Source organism: Belonocnema kinseyi, chromosome 3 (assembly GCF_010883055.1).
Source record: "Belonocnema kinseyi isolate 2016_QV_RU_SX_M_011 chromosome 3, B_treatae_v1, whole genome shotgun sequence".
NCBI lineage: Eukaryota > Metazoa > Arthropoda > Insecta > Hymenoptera > Cynipidae > Belonocnema > Belonocnema kinseyi.
Genome location: NC_046659.1, coordinates 92,957,304 through 92,978,547, shown reverse-complemented (window position 1 = coordinate 92,978,547; position 21,244 = coordinate 92,957,304). Strand labels below are relative to the sequence as shown.

Sequence of the window (21,244 nt, the reverse complement as noted above, 5' to 3'; positions counted from 1 at the left end):
TCATTATTAAATCTTTCAAAATTTGTAATTTGTGCTTAAAAAATTTTTAATTAAATTCCTTCATATTAAATTCAAGCAATCAAAAATTGAGACACAGTAATTTTTAAATTCAAGCCTTGAAAATGAGAAAGATAATATACTTATAACCAGACATTAAAAATTTTGAAAATTCCGAACTCAAATTGAAAATAAAACACGCAATTTCAAATTGAAAAGCTTAACAATTTTTAATTTCAAAGATTGGAATCATATATCGCAATCTTTATTTGTATTTCTTTTTGGAAATACTTTTATTATAAAATAATTTTTAATATTGTTGTTATTATTATTATTATAAATAATTTTTATTAGGGGAGTTGGAAAAGGAAATTTTTAAGAGGAGTCTTAAAAATTACACGATATGAAATGAAAAAAATTTAAATTGATTTAAAATCTAAATAACTCTACTCTAAAATTGTTCAATTTTAAAAGATTTAAATTTATTTAAAATATTTTTTTTAAATTAAGGGTTTCAGTATCCAAATATTTTAGTTTCACAATTTTTGGCGACTGAGATTTATTTCAGTTATAAATGAATGCATCCTACAGTTGAAATGTGTTCATTTTCAATATTTCCTATTTAAAATTACTTTGTATATTCGAATTTTTTTCAAAACTAATTCAATTTTAAAGTTTTATAATTTAAATATTTCCATTGTGAATGGGTGAAAATGAAATATTAAGAACTTAACAATGTGAAATTACTCAATTTTAAATGTTTTCAATTATAAATTAAATTTTTGAAATTTAAAATCTTAAAATTAGAAATGATACAATTTTAACATCTTTCTATTGAAATTGACTATTATTCAAAATTTTAATTTAAATTTTTCATGTTTGAGAGTTTCTTTTTTTAATTTTCAATTTCAAACAGTGTAATTTTCAAATTATTCAATTCAAAATGCTCTTATATATTTGCGAATATTTTCTTCACATTCCATTAAAAATACTTTTCGTTTTCAAAATTTTACCAAATCTAAAATAATTTGTTTTGAAACGTTTTGAATTAAAAATCGTTTAATATGTTTTTAATCAATTTTTTTATAAATATTTAGAAATCGGTTTATTAATGTAATTTTAAATTGTAAGTGTACGCGCAAGCTGAACAAAAATAAAAATACTAATTCATTGAATGAAATCTGTTAAAAAAGTTCGCAATATATACATATATATATATATTGCGAACTTTTTTAACAGATTTAATGTTTTAATAGAATGTGAATTGAATATTTTAATTTAATTTGGAAAAGTATTTTGTTCATACTGCAGATTTAAATATGTACCATTTAATGAAATTTAAAGAATAATTTTTCCCCCGAGTTACATCTCCCGCCTTCAGTATTATGTTACGAAATTTAATAAACTCTGTCACAATCAAAATGATGAAATATCGCTTTAGAAATGCTTCAGGTAAAAGGTAAGTTTATAAATATCTTCGCGAAGTATATTTACAAAAAATGGTATTCCTTAACTAGAGGAAAGCAAGCGCGATAATCGTTTTTTTGTTTTGTGCAATTTTTATATTAAACTATAAAATTAATATTAAAAAAGGCAAGGACAATATTTTTGATAATTGATGAAAATTGAAGCCGTTAAATTATTGTTGAAAATTCAAATTTTGGACGAAACACGCTGACTCATAAACTAAAGTTATTTAAAATTGTAAAGAAAAACTACACTTAAATTTCACCAAATTTTGTTATCCATGTATTAAAAAAATGATAATGCGAACAACAAATCTGATTATCACAACGTGCATTTTATTTATTTTTTTTAATGGTTAGGCAATGAACACATTTTTTATATACGTATTTGTTATCTCAGGGACCACAGCACAAAAGAAGCTCAAAAAAGGAGATATAGAATTATTTTATCTAAAAAAGAGGAAAACATGGGGAAAGATTAAAAATTCATTTTCACATGTCGAAAAGAACAATCATTTTATAAGAAACATTAAATTTAAAAATAATTTTCAATTACTTCTGCCATTAAAGAATTTATTTTCAACATTGGATACACTTAAAGCGTTGGAGATCCATTCAGCGCAATATAAAAATGATCGATAAAAAACATTTTTTACATGTTCAGAAGATCGAAGTAAAAATTATAAAATTAATCGAATCGTTTGATCTGCAGGAGAACAAATTGTGGGTCGACATCCAAAATAAGTAAAGAAAAAAATTGTATTCGGTTAATATCTCCTGTTCTTGTTTTTAAATTTACAATTTAAAATAAAAAATTAAAATTCCGCTTTATTTAGAATTTTTTGAAAATGTACAACATGTTTTTTTGATTGATTCTTTTTTTCCCCGAAAAAGCAAAATTATCAAATGTTTCTTTGATTCAAGCTGAATAAATTTCAGGTTCGACTAATTTAATATTTTGAATTTGAAATCGTTAAATATTATACTGGATTAAAGTTATTTTTCATTTTTTTTCGAATGCTAATCCACAAGCCCCCCCCCCCCCCTCAGCTCAAAAGATTTGATTTATTTTAAGATTTTCAACACGTCTTACTCTTCAGTGCCCATAAATTCAAATTAAAAAATGCTTACGTTAGAACATTTACCATTGAAGTTGATGAATTTTGAGTATTCCATTTTTAAATTAGGTATTCAACTTTAGACATTCAAACTAAAAAGGGTGCACCTTCTAATACTTATTTAAAAAGTAGTATATATTTTTTCTAACTGTTCCCATTTTACATTGGATAACAATTTCTGTCTCCAGTTTGCCAATTTTCAACATGCTTTAAAATGTTTCAGCTTCAAATTTTTTAAACAGTATTTTTAATGGTTCAGAACTGGGAGCGTGGAAATAATTTATTCACAAATGATTGATTTAAGAGCTACAATTGCTTTACAGGGTGTCTAGCGATTCTTAGGAAAAATATTCAAGGTCAAGAAATCAAGTTTTTCCAGGTCTCTTTTTTTACATAAAATAATAAAATAAACGTTTGTTATAAATTTAAAAAAATTAGCCGATTAACTATTTATTGGCCAACAATTTCTAAAGAAAGCAGAACCATACATAAAAAATTCTTAATTTTTTACGAATGTAAGTCGTCTTTGTGAAATCTGTGGGAATATTTTTTAATCTTTGTAAAGTCTTTGACGTAATTAATATCTTTAAAATGTTTTGAAATTTTTGTAAAATCTTTGAGAAACCGTTTAGAAATCTAGTGTAATTTCTTTGAATCCTTATGAATTATCTTAAAGATTTGTGAAATCTTTTGTATTCGTTTAAAATCACTGTAATATTTGAAACTTTGGTGAGATCTTTAAAAATCTTCTAAAAAATTTGAAATTGTTTAACATATTTAAAAATTTTGAAATCTTTGAAGTCTGGTGTACTGTACACTTGCTGATAACGTTGAAATCTTTTAAATCCTTATAAATTTTTAGAAATATTTATGAAATTTTTGTGAAATCTTTTGTATTCATTTACAATCATTAACCCTTAAACGGCCAAAACGCCACTACCGGTACACTGCTTTTCAACGGCCAATAACTAAGACTATTCGACACTAGAAAAAATTGAGACAAATATATTTTTATTGCTTAAGATCTCCTCTTTCCGATTTTTCGTGCCTATTTTTTTTTGTGAACCATTTTCCAAAGCTTTTCGAGTCTGTAATTAACCTGGAATCTCACTAACGGGTGGAATAAATGTCTAAACTTTGAGAATCCATGGTTCAAAGATCGATTTTTCGTTTTAGTATTTTCAAAATGGCGTCTTAAGGGCATACGACACAGTGGAATTCCTACATTACCAACCTCTTTTTTCTATTGAACAAAATTTTTTTTTGAACCATAGAACTTTTTTTGTAAATCAAATATCCAACTCAAAATTTCAGGAGAGCATTAGAAGACATTATCCTACGTTTATGTACTGCATTTGAATCGAAATTTGGCAAAAAATTTTAGAAATAATTTTTTTTTAAATTCCGATTCAAATGCAGTACATAAACGTAGAGTAATGTCTTCTTATGCTCTCCTCAAATTTTGAGTTCGATATTTCATTTACCAAAAAAGTTCTATGGTTCACAAAAAAATTTTGTTCAATGGAAAAAAGAGGTTGGTAATGTAGGAATCCCACTGTGTCGCATGCCCTTAATGGCAAAATTTTTGTGAAAACATTCATGAATTTTTTTACAATAAATGATGCGCTTTTCGGAAAAATCATCAAGAATAAAAAGTTCTTGTAATCAGCCAAGGAATACGCCTGAACCTTTTCGAAGCGTTTTGAGCAAAATTTCGGATTTTGCATATGAACAATTTTTGCAAAATTCCAAATTTTGCTCAAAACGCTTCGGAAAAATTCAGGAGTATTTTTCGGCTGATTACAAGAACTTTTTATTCTTGACAAATTTTCCGAAAAGCGCATAGTTTTTCAATAAAAAATTTTAATAGTTCTAAGCATCGTGTAAGAGTAAAATGATTCACGAATATCTATCGTCCGTCTGCCGCAAACAAAGTTTACGTTGCCCAACTATCACCAACGTGGAGGTCGCCGAATATCGATAGTCTCTTTTTTTAAAGGGATTTTATATATTTTTTTTACATTTTTTAATTTTTTTTTATGGAGAATTTTTTTCATTTCAGATTTCAATCCGTTGAAATCATTTTGATCCTGCTGTTCCAGAATGTAATTTTGAGAAACAATGTAAGGAGCAATACATATTGCAATCAATGCAAAATCTAGTAGTCCTCTGGCGACATTGTTCATTATTACATAATGCTCTTGTTCGTGATTCGTATCTGTGAGTTTCGAAATCACCTAGTTTTGATTGCGACAAATATTTCCTGCTGATTTCTTTACAGAAATTTCCAGGGCAAACTTTTTCTTCGTTACTCCATGAAAATACGTGATTTGGGTCCAATTGTTTTTGAGATGCTATGTAGTTATGGAAAACAGATCTATATGATACATTCGGTCTGGGAAATTCCGATCCCGAATTCTCGTCATCTGATGGATCATCTCCATCAGAGCCAGAGTAATCTGGATTAGGTATGATGATACGTTCATCATTTTCATCAGAATCACATTCCGATTCGGAGTTTGTTGCAATTTTAAAGGCTTTACGCTTTGGCATTTTTTTTGCTGGGTGTACTCGAAAATTCCCAGGATGACAATGCGGTGAAGGTGTGGTTTGATGTCAGAGTGCAATAAAGGTTACGGAGTCGTTGGAAATTTTTTATTGAAAAACTATGCGCTTTTCGGAAAATTTGTCAAGAATAAAAAGTTCTTGTAATCAGCCGAGGAATACGCCTGAATTTTTCCGGAGCGTTTTGAGCAAAATTTTGAAAATACAAAAACGAAAAATCGATCTTTGAACCATGGATTCTCAAAGTTTAGACATTTATTCCACCGGTTAGTGAGATTCCAGGTTAGTTACAGACTCGAAAAGCTTTGGAAAATGGTTCACAAAAATAATAGGCACGAAAAATCACGTTTTTTTTTGTTTAAACTGCATTTTGGGATAATAAATAAATTTTTTTAAGGAATTTCATTGGCACCGTCGGAAAGAGGAGATCTTAAGCAATAAAAATATATGTGTCTCAATTTTTTCTAGTGTCGAATAGTCTTAGTTATTGGCCGTTGAAAAGCAGTGTCCCGGTAGTGGCGTTTTGGCCGTTTAAGGGTTAAAACTCAAAATATTTGTGAAATCTTCTAAAAAAATTCAAAATTGTTCAAAATCTTTGAAATGTGGAGTACTGTTTCCTTTTTGAAATCTTTGAAATTCTTTTAATCTTCTTAAATCCCTACGAATTCTTTATGAAATCTTTTTAAAATCTCTGAAATTTTTGAAATCCTTATGAACTTTTTAAAATATTGGTGAAATCTTTCTGAAAACTTTTGTATTTGTTTGAAATCATTAAAACATTCAAAATCTGTTCGAAATCTTCTAAAAAAATGTTGAAATCTTTCTTTAATCTTTGCAGTGTTTTTAAATCTTTCAAATCTGGTGTACTTTTTGAAATCTTTTGAAATGACTGGAATATTTGAAATTCATTCATTCATTGTTTTGAAATCTTTTAAATCTGGATTACTAGATCCTTGTTAAAATCTGTGAAATTCTTGAAAGATTTTTAAATGGTTATGAACTTTTAAAAATATTTGTGAAATCTTTCTTTAATCTTTGAAGTGTTTTTAAATCTTTCAAATCTTGTGTTCTTTTTGAAATCTTAAACATTCTTGAAATCCCTATGAATTCCTGAAATATTTGTGGAATCTTCATGGAATCTTTTTTATTCGTTAAAATCACTGGAATATTTTAAAACTTCGTGAAATCTTTTAAAATCTTCAAAGAAATTTGAAATCGTTTAAAATCTTTCATTGTTTTGAAATCTTTTAAATTTGGTGTACTAGATCCTTGTTAAAATCTTTGAAATTCTTATGAACTTTCAATATATTTAACATTCTATATTAGCGGAGGAGAAATTAAAAACTTATAGAATTATTCACAATATCAAAGTATATTAATTGCAATCTATAAAATAGTTGGTACAGTCTACAAAAAGTGCCTTGAAATGTCTTTTTATTTATTCTGTAATGAACAAAAGGTAAATTATATCACGATAAATAAAAAACTTTCTAGTAGCAACATTTCTTCTAAACGAGACGTTTATTTCATAATAGACTGCAAGATTTAAATTACTCTTCGCATTTCATTAAAATAACTATTTTAAAAGCAAACAAAGCAAATTCAAGGTTCTCTTGAAAAATTCAATGAGATATCCAGTTTTTCAAGATTTAAAAAAAATTTAAGGAGAATTCCAGGTTTTCAAGGTTGTTAGACACCTTGCTTTAATATAAATTAAAAAAATAAAAATATAATGGCTTTAAAAATGAATTGTATTTTCAAATATCTTATATTTAAAGAGAAAAGGGAAAGTTTTTTGAGAATAGTAGAAAAAAGGGTAATTTCAAGAAAAGAAGTGAAATCTAAGAAAAAAGAGGGATCTCCACCGTTATCTAGTACTGTTTCAGGCATATTATCGATACTTAATTCTCGTAACTTTGGTTATTGAATTTAAAAAACCAAACTTTGAAAATCAGAATCAAAAAATAGTTTTACAAATTGAAATCTTTTTGTAGCAATTACCTTATATCTACTCAATTAATTCAAGACGGGTCCCATTAACTGAAAATGTTTGTATAAAACAATTTATTATGAGTTTCATATAATCAAAAAAATCAATTATCACTTAACATAACTTATCCATCTAAACCAGCCTTTCTAATGCACAAATGTGGAATGAAGTTATAACTTGTTGAGAATATTCTGAGTCAATCGCTTCTCCTTGTTTTTACTCTCGTACAAAAAAGCAGACAGAATGTCTTCTTTCTCACATTACACGCTTATAACACTTCCATACATATCACCATATTGCATTCTATAAAATAAATGTACAATATTTTTCAATTTTCATTTCATAAATTCTAGAAAAAGATCTTCCAAGTCTCAAAAGCTTCTTGAGTAGAATTCTAAACTCACACTCGTCTACCGATAAATACTCATACATTTTCAGGTTCAAAACTCAAAATAACTTCAAAAAGAGTTCAGTTACGCATATGAAGTCATGTACTGGTTAGTAAAAAAAAAGGATAGTCTTCAAAAATTCATTCACTGATTTTATCGTCATTGACGAAATGCAAACGGAAAAGAAAAGTCTCGTAGTATTCTATTAAATATCGTTGAGTTGTTCTCACTCTGACGATACTTAATTTCAGAAATACTCCAGTGACTCAAGAGCGTTTTATACCAAATATCTTCAACAAAACGCTCTACAATTCGTCCTTGGATTTGACGTTGCCCTTCCTGTCGAAGCCCTTGAGTTCTGATGTGGCATGTTGAGCAATATATTTAACAAAATCGTCCATTTCCCGGCCGCCTTCGTACTTAACAGGCTTGTCTTTGGAGTCCTTTGGCAGCCAGAAGATAGTTGGGAAGCCCTTGACTTCAAATAGAGGAGGAACATCATTGGCAGTTGCATCGACCTTCACAATTTCAACATCCTCATCTGCAAGAGTGTCTCCCAATTCGTCGAAAATTGGGGCCAATTTCTTGCAGTGGCCACACCAGGGTGCGTAAAATTCGATCAAGGTGTCCTTTCCATTGTTCGTGACTACCTCGTCGAAGTTCTTGGCAACTGCAATCTTCACACTTCCGGAATTGTCCTCTGGAATAGGTTCCGACTTGAGATATGGCTCCAGGTTTCCAGCTTCCAAATCCTTCAGGAATTTCTCAAAGGTCTCGACCGAGAACTCATCCTGCATGACGAATTTCTGGTCCTTGGCATCTCTCGCGAGGATGATTGGCTTGTCACCTTTGGCAAAATCAACTCCGAATTCGTTCAATTCGTGTTGGAAATCGTCTTTGGCAGAAATTGCGAAGTTAAACTTGGGGAAGTTCTTGGCTACCTTAAGAACTCTGTTGCGCCAGTAATTGGTGCCCTTGGGATTTTTGGTGTAGTCGACGTTGTAGTAAGCAACAATCAAGGGGTTCTTGAACTCAACGGCGTTGTCTCGAGTCCTCACTCCAGCGATACCAAACCTGAAATAATACGTACGTATTAACTTCCGGTTTTCAGATTCTATATCAGTTTAATTTGGCTTGATAGCATATACAGAATTTTAGGATTGAATTTTCATTATCCACATAGATTGATGTTGGTTTTTTAAAAGAATACTTACAAGTTATTTTGAACGAATGCTGTAACATCACCAACCGAATCTCCGCCATCAAAAGTAACAATCTTGTCTTCGAATTTATTGTGAAGAATCTTTGGTCGGAACAAAGCAATACCATCCCTAGAAAACACAATACAGATGATTAAATATGATAGTAATATTAGATGCTGGTGGCATAATGAAATATAATAACAGGATGTCTACTCAAATCCTGGAAGAAAGTTCCCTGACAATTCCAGGTTTTTTCCAGGTATAATTTTTTACAGCGCGGAGCCATTCAAATGTTTTGCATTTTTTTTTAAATAATGAAATTAGAATATGTATAGTTTCGCGAGTTTATAATAAAACAGTTTTTCCCCGTTTTTAAGGATTCAATTCATATGTTTCATTTAGGAAGAGTTCACAACTTGTATTGCAAGATCTTCATAAATATATAAGCAGCATCGATTAATTAAATAATACTAAAAATCAATTTTCAACCGATCAGTTGAATTTTGAATTAAAAAATCAGTTTCCACCCAAAAATGGAAGTTAAATTTTAAGTTAAAATAATTCATTTTCCTTCCGAAGAAGTAAATTTTCAACGAAACTGATATTCTAACAAGAATTCAACTTCCAACCAAGCTGCTTTATTTTTAATGAAAAAAGATTAATTTTCTACCTAAAAAGACGATTTTTCAACAAAATATATTAATTTTTAGCCAGAAGACAAATTTAAACAAAATCATTGAATTTAAAACTAAAAAGATATATTTTTAACCATTAATACAATAGTTAAGTTTTCAGTCAAAAACACTTAATCTTCAACCAAAAAAACAACAATTTTCAACAAAATAGTTAAATTTACAATGAATCTGATAAATTTTCTACTATAATGATGGATTTATAACTGTAAATGTATTTTTAACTAAAATTACAGAATATTTGATTGGAATACTTTAATTTCAACAAAAAAGATGAATTTTCAAACAAGAAGATTTATTTTCTGCAAAAACAAGACAATTTTTTAAGAAAATACATGAATTTTCCACCAAATAGTTAAATTTTGAACTAAAAAAGACAAATTTTCAACAAAAAATGGAATAGTTAAATTACAAGTTGAAATAATTAATTTGTATTTTCAAACTAAAATTACAGAATATTTGATTGGAATACTTTAATTTCAATGAAAAAGATGAATTTTCAAACAAGAAGATTTATTTTCTGCAAAAACAAGACAATTTTTCAACGAAAGACATGAATTTTCCACCAAATAGTTAAATTTTGAACTAAAAAAGACAAATTTTCAACAAAAAATGGAATAGTTAAATTACAAGTTGAAATAATTAATTTTCCATCATAAAAAACCAATTTTCAGCCGAACTGATGATATTTTAGCAAACGAGTTCAACTTCCAACCAAACAGTTTTATTTTTCACGGAAAAAGATTTATTTTCCAACCATAAGATTAATTTTTTACCTACAAAGACGATTTTCCAACAAAATACATTAATTTTTTACTGAAAAAGACAAATTTGAACCAAATCGTTGAATTTAAACCTAAAAAGATCCATTTGTAACCATAAATAGAATAGTTAAATTTTCAGTAAAAAACAATTAATCTTCAACTGAAAAAAAACAGTTTTCAACAAAATAGGTAAGTTTGCTATCAAACTGATGAATTAACAACTATAATGATGAATCTTCAACTGGGAATGAATTTTCAACTAAAATTATAGAGTATTTGATTGGAATATTTTAATTTCAACGAAAAAGATGAATTTTCAAACAAGAAGATTAATTTTCTGCAAAAACAAGACAATTTTTCAACAAAATACATGAATTTTCCACAAAATAGTTAAATTTTCAAGTAAAAAGGACAAATTTTCAACCAAATTGGTGGATTTTGAAGTAAAAAAAGATCAGTTTTCTACCAAAAATTGAATAGTTAAATTTTAAGTTGAAATAATTAATTTTCCAACAGAAAAAAAGAAAATTTCAACCAAACTGATGATATTTTAACACAATAGTTCAACATTCACCCAAATAGTTTTATTTTGAACGAAAAAAATGAATTTTCAAAACAGAAGTTTAATTTTCTACCTAAAAAGATGAGTTTTTAACAAAATACATTAATTTTGAAGTAAGAAGGACAAATTTAAACCAAGTCGTTGAATTTAAAACTAAAAAAGATCTATTTTTAACCATAAATGGAATAGTTACATTTTCAGTTACAAAAAAATTAATTTTTAACCGAAAAAACATCATTTTCAACTATAATGATGACTCCTTAACTGTCATAGTTAAATTTTAAACCGAAAAGATGAATTTTCAATTCAAATGATAGAATATTCAGCTGTATTAGTTAAATTTCCAAACAAAAAGATAAATTTACAAACAAGATTATGAATATTTGATGGGAATATTTGAATTTCAACTAAAAAGATGAACTTTTAAACAATAGGATTAACTTTCTCTCTACAAGAAACGATTGTTTAACAAAATACATGAATATTCCACAAAATAGCTGAATTTTAAATTAAAACAGATCAAATTTCAAACAAATAGTTGCGTTTTGGATTAAAAAATATCAATTTTTAACAAAAAAGTAAATGATTGATAATCTTCTACTGGAATAGTTGAATTTTAAACCAGAAGATGAATTTTTTACCAAGAAAATTAATTTCTACAAAAAAAAATGATTTTTCATACAAAAATTGAACAGTTAAATTTTCAGTAAAAAACGTTAATTTTCGGATAAAGAGATCAATTTTTTAATCACGTCATGGAATATTCAACTGGAATAATTACAATACACTTCCAGTTAAAAAATAATAATTAAAAAAATCAACTTTCAGTCAAGGAAAAAACGAATGTTTAAAAAATCAACTCATTTTTTAACCAAATAGATTAACTTTCAATTAAAATGATGAACCTGCATCAATAAAAGTCAGTTTTAACAAAAAGGTTTAAGTTTAAACCAAGTAATGCATTTTGATTAAAAAAATATGAATTATGAACTAAAAATAAAGTAATTGATATTTTAATCAAAAACAATTTAATTGAACTAAAAAAATCAAATTTTCAACCGGCGTTGAATTTCTAACTATGTTTGGGTTTTCTGTGAAGAGAGAGAAGATATTGCCAAGAAACTGGTAAATTTGCAACAACAAAATGAAATTTCAACGACATACGTACTTGAATTTCCAACTAAAAATGATCAATTTTGATCAAAAAACGAAAGTTAAATTTTCAGCTAAAAAAATAATTTTCAAACAGAAAAAAAAAATAATTTTTAACAAAATAGTTAAATACATTAATATAAAGCTACGTTTACAAATCAAGAACCATGGTTATGGAACTTTATATTGTAATTTAATAGTACATCATGCCCTAAAAAGCAGGCCCGACACTTTTTCTATAGCTTTATTCGCGCCTCGAATTCTGTTCGACTAATTTTCACTTTCGCCCTGCAAAGTCGAGTGTGGGATAAAAAAAATTAAGCACGCTCGCCAAAGAATTTCCTTACTAAACAAAATCTCTAAAATTTCCAGGTATATAAAAATTTCCTGATAATTCCAGGTTTTCCAGTCAGGGTTGACACCCTGAATAAACAATAAAGTTTTATTTACATAATTACTTACTTGAGGTTGTGCTTTTCAAGGATAGAATTAACAGCAGTGTGAGCAAATTTGACTTTGTCTTTGAGTTTTCTCGAGACGGAGTGGAAGGAAGCGGCCAATGCTGAATCTTCTTTTTCAAAGAATCCAACTACGACAACCTCGTCAGACTCCAAGTAAGCCTTGAATAATTCTTCGTCTGTCAATTCCTTGGATGCAGGTCCAACTTGAGCCTAAGGATAGAATCGAATTTTAGAAAATAAATCTTCAGAAAGAATCGGGATTGAGCGTCTTTTGATACTTGATGTATTTTAAAGTACCTTCATGAATTTAGCAATTCCGGCAGCTTCTCGAGGACCAGTATAGTCGGACACCATCTCAGACTTGGCGAATATTTTCAGGGTTGGGTAACCGCTCACTGAGAATTTATTACAGGTTTCTTTTCCACCTTCAGTACAATCAACTTTAACCAAAACGATTGGAGGGTCATTGTCTTTCAATAATTCTGCTGCCTTTGCATATTCGGGTTTCAAACGCTTGCAATGTCCACACCTGCAATAATATAAACAGCATTTGTTAATTCCGGCTGTGCAAATGCAGTTTGCATGTTAGTTTGCACTACGAAACTAAGTTTAAGGGCTCAAAAGAAAAAAATACTTTTTGGATATTTTAAAGGAATTGGTTTCTTAGAATGTGAAATAGAAGTATCATTATCATTGCAGAAATTTCATGAAATTTATTTATTCGACTTACAACGATTCGAATGATTATTAGGGCACAAACTCCAGGAAAAACCAAAATTGCTTCTAAATCCCAATTTCAAAAATCCTTGAACAAATATTTATTTTCCCCGACCGTTCTAAATATATGGGTCATCCACAAATTATGTGAGTAATATATAAAATACATTAACTTTCAACCATATAGTTGAGTTTTCAAATCAAAAAGACTATTGTCACGAAAAATATTTTAATATTTAAACAAAAGAGTTTATCTGAACCAAAAAAAAGTATAATTTTCAGAAAAATAATGGAATTTTCAACTACAAATGGTAAATTTTAAAGGAGAAAATAGAATAGTTTCATTTTCAGTGTAAGAAATTAATTTTCAATTTGAAAAACGAAATTTGAACAAAATAATTAAATTTTCAACCAAGAAAATAATTTTTTTTACTAAAATGAGGAATATTAAACAAAAAACATTCATTTTTACTCAATAGTTGATTTTACTACCAAGAAAAATTTGTAACAAATTACATGAATTTTTAACAAAAAAAAATAAATTGTCAACCCAAAATAGAATATTTTAATTCTTAGCAGGTAAAAAATTTAAATAACAAAAAAAGACAAATTTCCCATCAAATAAAAGAAATTTTTTTTTAAAGAAATTTTTTTTAAGAGAAATTGTAAACCAGAAACGAAAGAATAAAAGTTTCAGTTAAAACAATTAATCGTCAACGAAGAAAAAAAGAATTGTCCAAACAATAATTCAATCCTTAACCACTGATGAATCTGCGATAAAAAATTAAATCTCAACGAAAAGTGTGACAGTTTATAGTGCCACCAAAAATTTTTATAATTTTTAATCAAAATAATTTATCTAAGCCAAAAACTAGAATTTCTAATAAAATAAACAAATTTTTAACTATAAATAGTGAATTTCCAAAGAAAAAATAGAATTGTTACAATTTCAGTGTAAAAAATTGATTTTCAAAATTTAAAAAACGAATTTTCAATAAAATAGTTACATTTTTAACTAAGGAAAGAATTATTTACTAAAATGAGGAATATTCAACAAATAAAAATGCACTTTCACCAAATAGTTGAATTTTTTCCAATCCAAGTGTGCAACAAAACCCATGAATTTTTAACTACAGAAAATAAATTTTCAACCAAAAATAGATTATTTTAATTTTCAGTTCTAAAAATAAATTTTACACAACACAAACAGACGAATGTTCAATTAAAGAAATAAGGTTTTACCAAAGAAAGGAAAAGGTTAAATTTTGAGTAAAAAAAATTATTTTTTAACTGAACAAAAGATATTTTCAACAAAACAGTTAAATTAAAAAAAAACAGATGAAATTTCTATCACAAAAGGCAAATTTTAAACAAAATAAATAAATTTTAAACCAAAAAAGGTACAAGATCAAAAAAAGGAAGGAATTTTTATCAAAAAAGGATAATGTTTCAACTAATGAGATTAAAAAAAAGTTAAATTAAACAAATAAATTTCAACAAAAAATGCAATACAGTTCAATTTTAAGTAAAAAAATGTCAAAAAAATAAATTTTAAACAAAAAAATAAATGTTCAATTTTAAAATAAACCTTTTTTAGTAACAAAAATCAATTTTAAACAGGAAAAAAAGGAATGTTCATCAAAAAAAAATTTTTCTTAAAAAAATAGTCAGATTTTCAATATAACATGAAAATTCTACCAAGAAAGGCGCATTTTAAACAAAAAAAAAAGATTCATTTTCAACTAAAAAGATATATTTTGAACCAAAAATAGAATAGTTACATTTTCAATTTAAAAAATTATCAATTAAACACGTAATAGGCCAATTTTGAGATAAAAAAATTAATTTTGAACAAAAACGGAAAATAATTCACAACAAAATAGTTAAATTTTAAACAAAAAGAAAGGTTTATATCAACTGAAATGATGAGTCATCAAACAAAAAATCTATTTTTACAAAGTAGTTCCAGTTTGAACAAAGTCGTTGAAGTTTTAAACCAAAAATATGAATTTTTAACGTTAAATTTAATAGTTAATATTTAAATTAGAAAATATTTTTATTTTAAATAAAAAAATACGAATTTTCAATAACATAGTTGAATCCTCAACCAAAAAAGTTTATTGACAATTCCGGGACCAGTTAAAGTTCCCTGACTTTCTGGAATTTCCAGACCTGTAAGCAATTCTAAAACATTATTAAAATTAGTCAGTTTTTGTCTGACACTCTTTTATTTAAAAAAGAAGCAGAGCTTGGTGACTACAAATATTTAATTTGAGTATTTGTTGATTATATGACGGGAATGAATTTTAAAGGACAGCGAGTCCGACAGCCTTAAGCATAAATCTCAACAACGAAGTTACTCCAAAATGAAAATGCGATATATGACATATTTTATATAAATATGCTTCAAAAATGAATATTAGAACAAATTTTTAATTTCCACTCCGAAAATTGCTACACAGAAATTAATGTCATTCTGATAATCAAGTTTGCTCCGAAGTACTTCAGAACAAAAAATGGAGCACCTCTATGAAAACCAAACATTTTGATAAATTACGAAACTGGTTTTTCAATAAAGCAATTATTCTTAACAAAAAAAAAACTAATAAAAAGTCCGTCGATTCAGAAAAATTGATTATGGAGTGAAGAACCCGAAGTTTTAAACAAAATACCGGCTTACTTCCGGGAAAGATGAATGATCAATAATTAGTCAAAAAATACAAAGGAAAGGGATAGCAGAACAATGGGAGAAAAATAAGGCATTGAATAAAAATAATTACTTACCTGTAATCAAGAGAAATACAGTAATAAAAGAGTAAAACTTACCAAGGTGCGAAAAACATGACAAGCGAGTTTTCCTGGTTGGATAATTCCTCGGTGAAATTTTCATCAGTCAAATCCAAAACATCTTCCTCGGCTCCTCGAACTCCGAGGAAAAGAAAAGCTAGCAAAGCTAATGATAGAAAATCGACCTGCATTGTTCCAGGATCGCGTGTGTCTGTTCCAAAAATCCGTTTAAGACAAAACCGACTTAAAAAACAACACTACACGCTGTGCGGCGAAGACGTGGCCCTTTCCTCCAAGCTGACTAGTTTAGTAGTGCTGTCGTTCGCTTATTGGTCAAGTCAGCCTCTCCGCTGGATTTGAACCTATCGCGTGTAAGCAGAGCAGTGGAGTATCGTATCATTACTCAGTATCACCCACATTGGTCGCCACATGTGGCAAGAACCAGGGACGAAACATAAAAAAGTAGAACATTGTGCACATTAAGCGTGCACTGATCAGCGTTTAAAGTTAAAAAAAAAATCGCTCAATTTTCCAACATTTTGGTACAGAATTTACAGAAAATTCTATATGGTTTACAGAATTTTCTTTATTCTAGTGAGAAAATTCCAGTAAATTCAATATGAATGACACCGTTTTTTTTTCATTTAATTACAATTCTGTAAAAATAGCAGATTATTTTTCTCATTAACAAAATATGATACAATGCGTGTGTAATAATCCGACACCGAATTTATAATATTTTATTAACATTTAGAAAACATAAAAAATGCATTCTAAATTATTTTCGGATGAACTATATTTATCAAGAAATTCTTTTTTTTTTTCATTTGACTCGAATTTTCAAGAAGCTGCTATAAGATTCTATTTACCACGTTTTTTCATATTTAGTTGAAAGTAGAACTACATTCTTAAAAATTGATTTCTTGGTTGATAATTCATCATTTTACCTGAAAAGACTTTTTTTAATTAACTACTTTGTTGAAATCTCTGTTATTGTAAATTACTTTTTTTTAAACTGAAAATTGAGCTATTCTGTTTGGTTGAACATTTATCTTACTCAGTTAAAATTTTCTGTATTTCGTAAAAACTTGGTTTTTCCTGGAATCATAAAATAAGAATATTTTATGTTACTAATTCACCTTTTTTTATTGAAAATCCATTTCTTTGATTAAATATTTCCATATAGGGTTTCGAAATTCATTTAAAAATTCAAAATTTGGTTGAAAATGTACGTAATTTATAAAAAATTAATGTTTATGGTAGAAAATTACTCTAATTGGTTAAAAATTCCACTATTTAGTTAAAAAACAATTTTTTTGTTAGGGACATATTATTTTAGTTTAAAATTCATTTCATTGGTTACAAATATAATTAACTCGTTGAAAATTCGTTTTTTCTTTAACCCTAGACACCATTCTCTTCGTTTTTTTAATCTCGAAGAGATTGTTGTATATAACATCATGTTTCAATGGATTTAAAATGCTAAAAAAAATGTTTAAACAAATAAAAATCGCGAAAAATCGTGTTTTTGACATTTTTTGGAAAAAATCATGTCATTGCTTTTATAGTAAACAAATTTTTAAATTTCAAACGCCATTTTGAAGAGGACAAATTGCACCTTAAGGTGATGTAGGTTATAATTAGGTTCCTTCCAAAAAGTATATTTATTTGAACATTTGAAGTTGGAAAATTTAAGAAAATGAGAAATATCATAAGTGCGGGCAGAATGCTTATTATTATAAATAATTTGAATATATAATAGGTCAATGTCTTTGTTTTCTGATGAACAATAAGATGGTTTCATTTAAATAAAGATAAAAAAATTAAGAAAAATTTTTTTCAATGAAAAAACGGTAAGTAAGTTTGAAAGATAAAAAAAATTCATCAGAGTTAAAAAAAGAAGCCTTTTCTAAAAAAACTATTTTTATTTTCAAACTAATTCTCGAAATAAAATTGAATTAAAAAACAATTAATTAAAATAAATTTTGCATCAAATAAGCTCAATATACGTCGGTGCAAAGGTTGCACAAGACCGCCCTATGTTCGTCACGCACAGGTCGGTTGCAACTTCTCTCTCTTTCCTGCGACACTGTAGTCACAGCATCGGAACATTTTAGTTCGTATATTCTGGAATCTTTGATGAAAAAACAATTATTCATTTGTTATTTATTAATTGATTTATTATTGGAATTTATGAGCACTGTATGAATAAAATTAAAGAAAACAACTTTACATTGATATATATCACATTTTTAGTAATTTGACTTAAATTACAAAAAATCAATTCGAAACATTAAAATACCATAATATACTGTAAACATACGTCAAATCCGTTTATTTACATATAAATATGAAATTGACTTAACGCGACGAAACTCGAACGTAACGGATCCTCTGGGGGACAAATGTGCCCCAAGCGCTCAGCATTTGCTTTTTACTTGACAGGCAGCGAACAACCGGCAACATCAACCACTTCACCGCACTCTAGGATAGTTGAACTGAATTATGGTTAGGGTCTGCACCCAAAAAATCAGAGATATTTTCCCAATAGAATTAATTGAATTTCGCGTGGGGCACATTTGTCCCCCGCAGGATCCGTGTAGGGTTAATTAATTTTTTTACTGAAAGTGTAACTATTCCAGTTTTGCTAGAAATAAAGCTTTTTAATTGAAAAATCACTTTTATTGTTAAAAACATGTCTATTTTTAGGTTGAAAATTTCTCTTTTTGGTTTGGAAAATTAGTCTTTTTTGGTTAAGGATTCAAAGAATTTGTTGAAAATTGTATTTATGTTATGTTTAATTAAACTATTTTTGGTTAGAAATTAAAATAATTGAAAACGAAAGTATCAACTATTCTACTTTTCATTGAAATTTTTTTTTTATTGAAGATTCTTCACTTTGATATAAAATTGAACTAATTTGTTGAAAAATACCTTTTTCTTGGTGGAAAATTAATTATTTTACCAGAAAATATTATTCTTCGATATTTTTATTCAAAACTAATCTTTTGGAGTTACAAACTGGACTATTTTCTTGAAAAATCATGTATTTTACGTATTTCTTACTTAATTTTTGGGGGCAATTACATTGAACAAAAAATCTAAAACAAAACGTAAAACATTTTAACGTTTATTTAGAAATATAATAGATCTAACCTTGAAATAAAAACTTTTTTAACAGCAATTTTCCTTAACTTAAATCTTCTTCAGAAGAAAATAAGCTTATCATGTATTTTCAAACAAACTTTTTGAAATTTTACGATGCACCTCAACATATTGTAGGAAACCTCATCTGAGTCGGTTACGAGTAAACCGTGATATCTCAGTCAATTAGGTCAAAAGTTATAAATCTATGAACACTAAGGAAGTATATAAGTTATACTAATAATAAACTTACAATTCTCTTATGTATCTTTTTTTTTGCTCTATTAATAAATAAATTTTCAATAACGGTTTTTTTCGGTCTTAAGAGTCCAATTTAAAGAGCGAAAAAGCGATTCTTCTGCATAAGACCGCAGAAATTTATTTATCGAGAATTTATTTATAACAGCGGCCAATTAAAAAAATTGATTTCTTCGTTTATTACAGGTAGATTTCTTGTAAGCTTTCAGCGAACCAAACAACGAAAGATACGCACATATGTTAAGAAAAAAGGTTTGTCGCTTAAAAAATTTGTACCGCTTACTTTTTATGTTATCTTACGTCGTTCACGACCTGAAGAGAGTCTGATTAGAAATGGATTCGTAAAACAAAGAAGACACAAACTGACGGATGAAATACACGACCAGGATATGGAAAAGGATATCGAAGAAGAATTCGAAGAAGACGAACGCGAAGAAGATTCAAGTTAAGGAAAATTTTATTTCTAAATAAAGATTAAAATATTTTAGGTTTCGTTTTCAAATTTTTTCTTCGATTTCTATTATCCTTCATCTCTCACGTCTCTTATTTTAAAGAAATAGAAAAATAGCACGTTTTTAGACACTCGAACTTTCGGCCACGCTCTTTTCAAAATTCTGATGTAATAGAGATTTTTTAAAAAAGATTTGGAATGCACATTAATAAAAATTTAGTATAAACACTTGCATTTGTTCACAAAAATAATTTTAATATTTTCAAAGGAGTACTGCAGAAAAGTTGGACCGATTTTTTCGACATTTTTTTGTAAATATTTCCTCAAAATTATAGATCGAAACATTCCACATACTTACAGGGAAATATTCCGGCTACATACCTTAGGAATATTTGGGGAAAATTTAACTCTATGTTTGAGCAACGTTCGTCAGGAATTTTCAAACACATTTAGGGCCATATTCCGACAGTATTCCCTAGGAACATTCATGCCACATTACACAGCCATATTCGACTGGAATATGAATATTATGAATGGAACATAGCGTGGTATGTGGGATTAAGAAAAATCTCGGGAATTTCAAAATTCGGATTTTGTAGCCACAATTATATAGCAAATTTGTTTACTGCAAACCGATAAATTTGGATTTTTAAATAAGTGGCTAATTTCATTTTTTTTACCAAACACTGGACTTGGATTTATTACGCTCCGAGAATTGATACCGCTGCGGTTTCGTGATAAAATGAGCCGCGTGGGCAGAAAGTGAGGCGCTGCTCAGCAAAGCATGATAAGCAGTAGGAGGGCTGCACACTCAAGGCGTTAGTTGCAGCAAGTTGCGTCATGCGTTTAAATCCAACAGAAATCGTCTATGCGGTCTTGACTATTTATGTATTTGTCCGGGAGCTCGCGAAAAATCTATGGACGTCATTTTAGTACTCAAAGTACTAAAAGTTGACTAGCATGCTGTCAAACATGTCAAAAATTCGAGTGAAAAAACGTCATTTTAGTACTCTTGAAACCCATTGGGAATATGGTCGCAAAAGAATAAAAACATACTTTTTGTGAAGCGCACCCTTATGTTCAGTAGGCCGTACAAAAAATGTTTTTTTTTTCAATTTTACGAACTTATTATTAGTTATTTATATACTACTTATTTATTAACTTACATAAAACATTATTTGGAGGCGGCTTAAAACCTTTCACGATATAATTTTCTGACTGAAAGGCTGTCAAACATGTCAAAAATTTCAGTGAAGAAGCGTCATTTTAGTACTCTTGAAACTTATTGGGAATACTAAAATGAGTACTAAAATGACGGTTCTAATTTTCATGCTGTCATTTTTGATATGCTTGACAGCCTGCCAGTTAACTTTGGCCCCACCGAGAAGCTGCAAGTCAAATTTTTTGTTAGTTCTTAGCATTCAAACAACCATTCCCAATGGGTTTCAAGAGTACTAAAATGACGTCTTTTCACTAGAATTTTTGACATGTTTGACAGCCTGCCAGTCAACTTTGGTACCACCGCGAAG

At 28.2% G+C, this 21,244-nt stretch overlaps 1 protein-coding gene across 1 annotated transcript; it reads right to left on the bottom strand.

Annotated features, from left to right (window-relative positions):
* Window positions 1–7,193: 7,193 nt before the first annotated feature.
* On the bottom strand, window positions 7,194–16,184 carry LOC117169021 (protein disulfide-isomerase A3). The gene is made up of 5 exons (XM_033355076.1): window positions 15,902–16,184; window positions 12,656–12,887; window positions 12,360–12,568; window positions 8,740–8,856; window positions 7,194–8,599 (listed from the first exon to the last, which is right to left on the bottom strand). The coding sequence occupies exons 1-5, from the start codon at window positions 16,051–16,053 to the stop codon at window positions 7,831–7,833; spliced, it is 1,479 nt and encodes a 492-aa protein (XP_033210967.1). The 5' UTR covers window positions 16,054–16,184; the 3' UTR covers window positions 7,194–7,830.
* Between the last annotated feature and the right edge of the window lie 5,060 nt (window positions 16,185–21,244).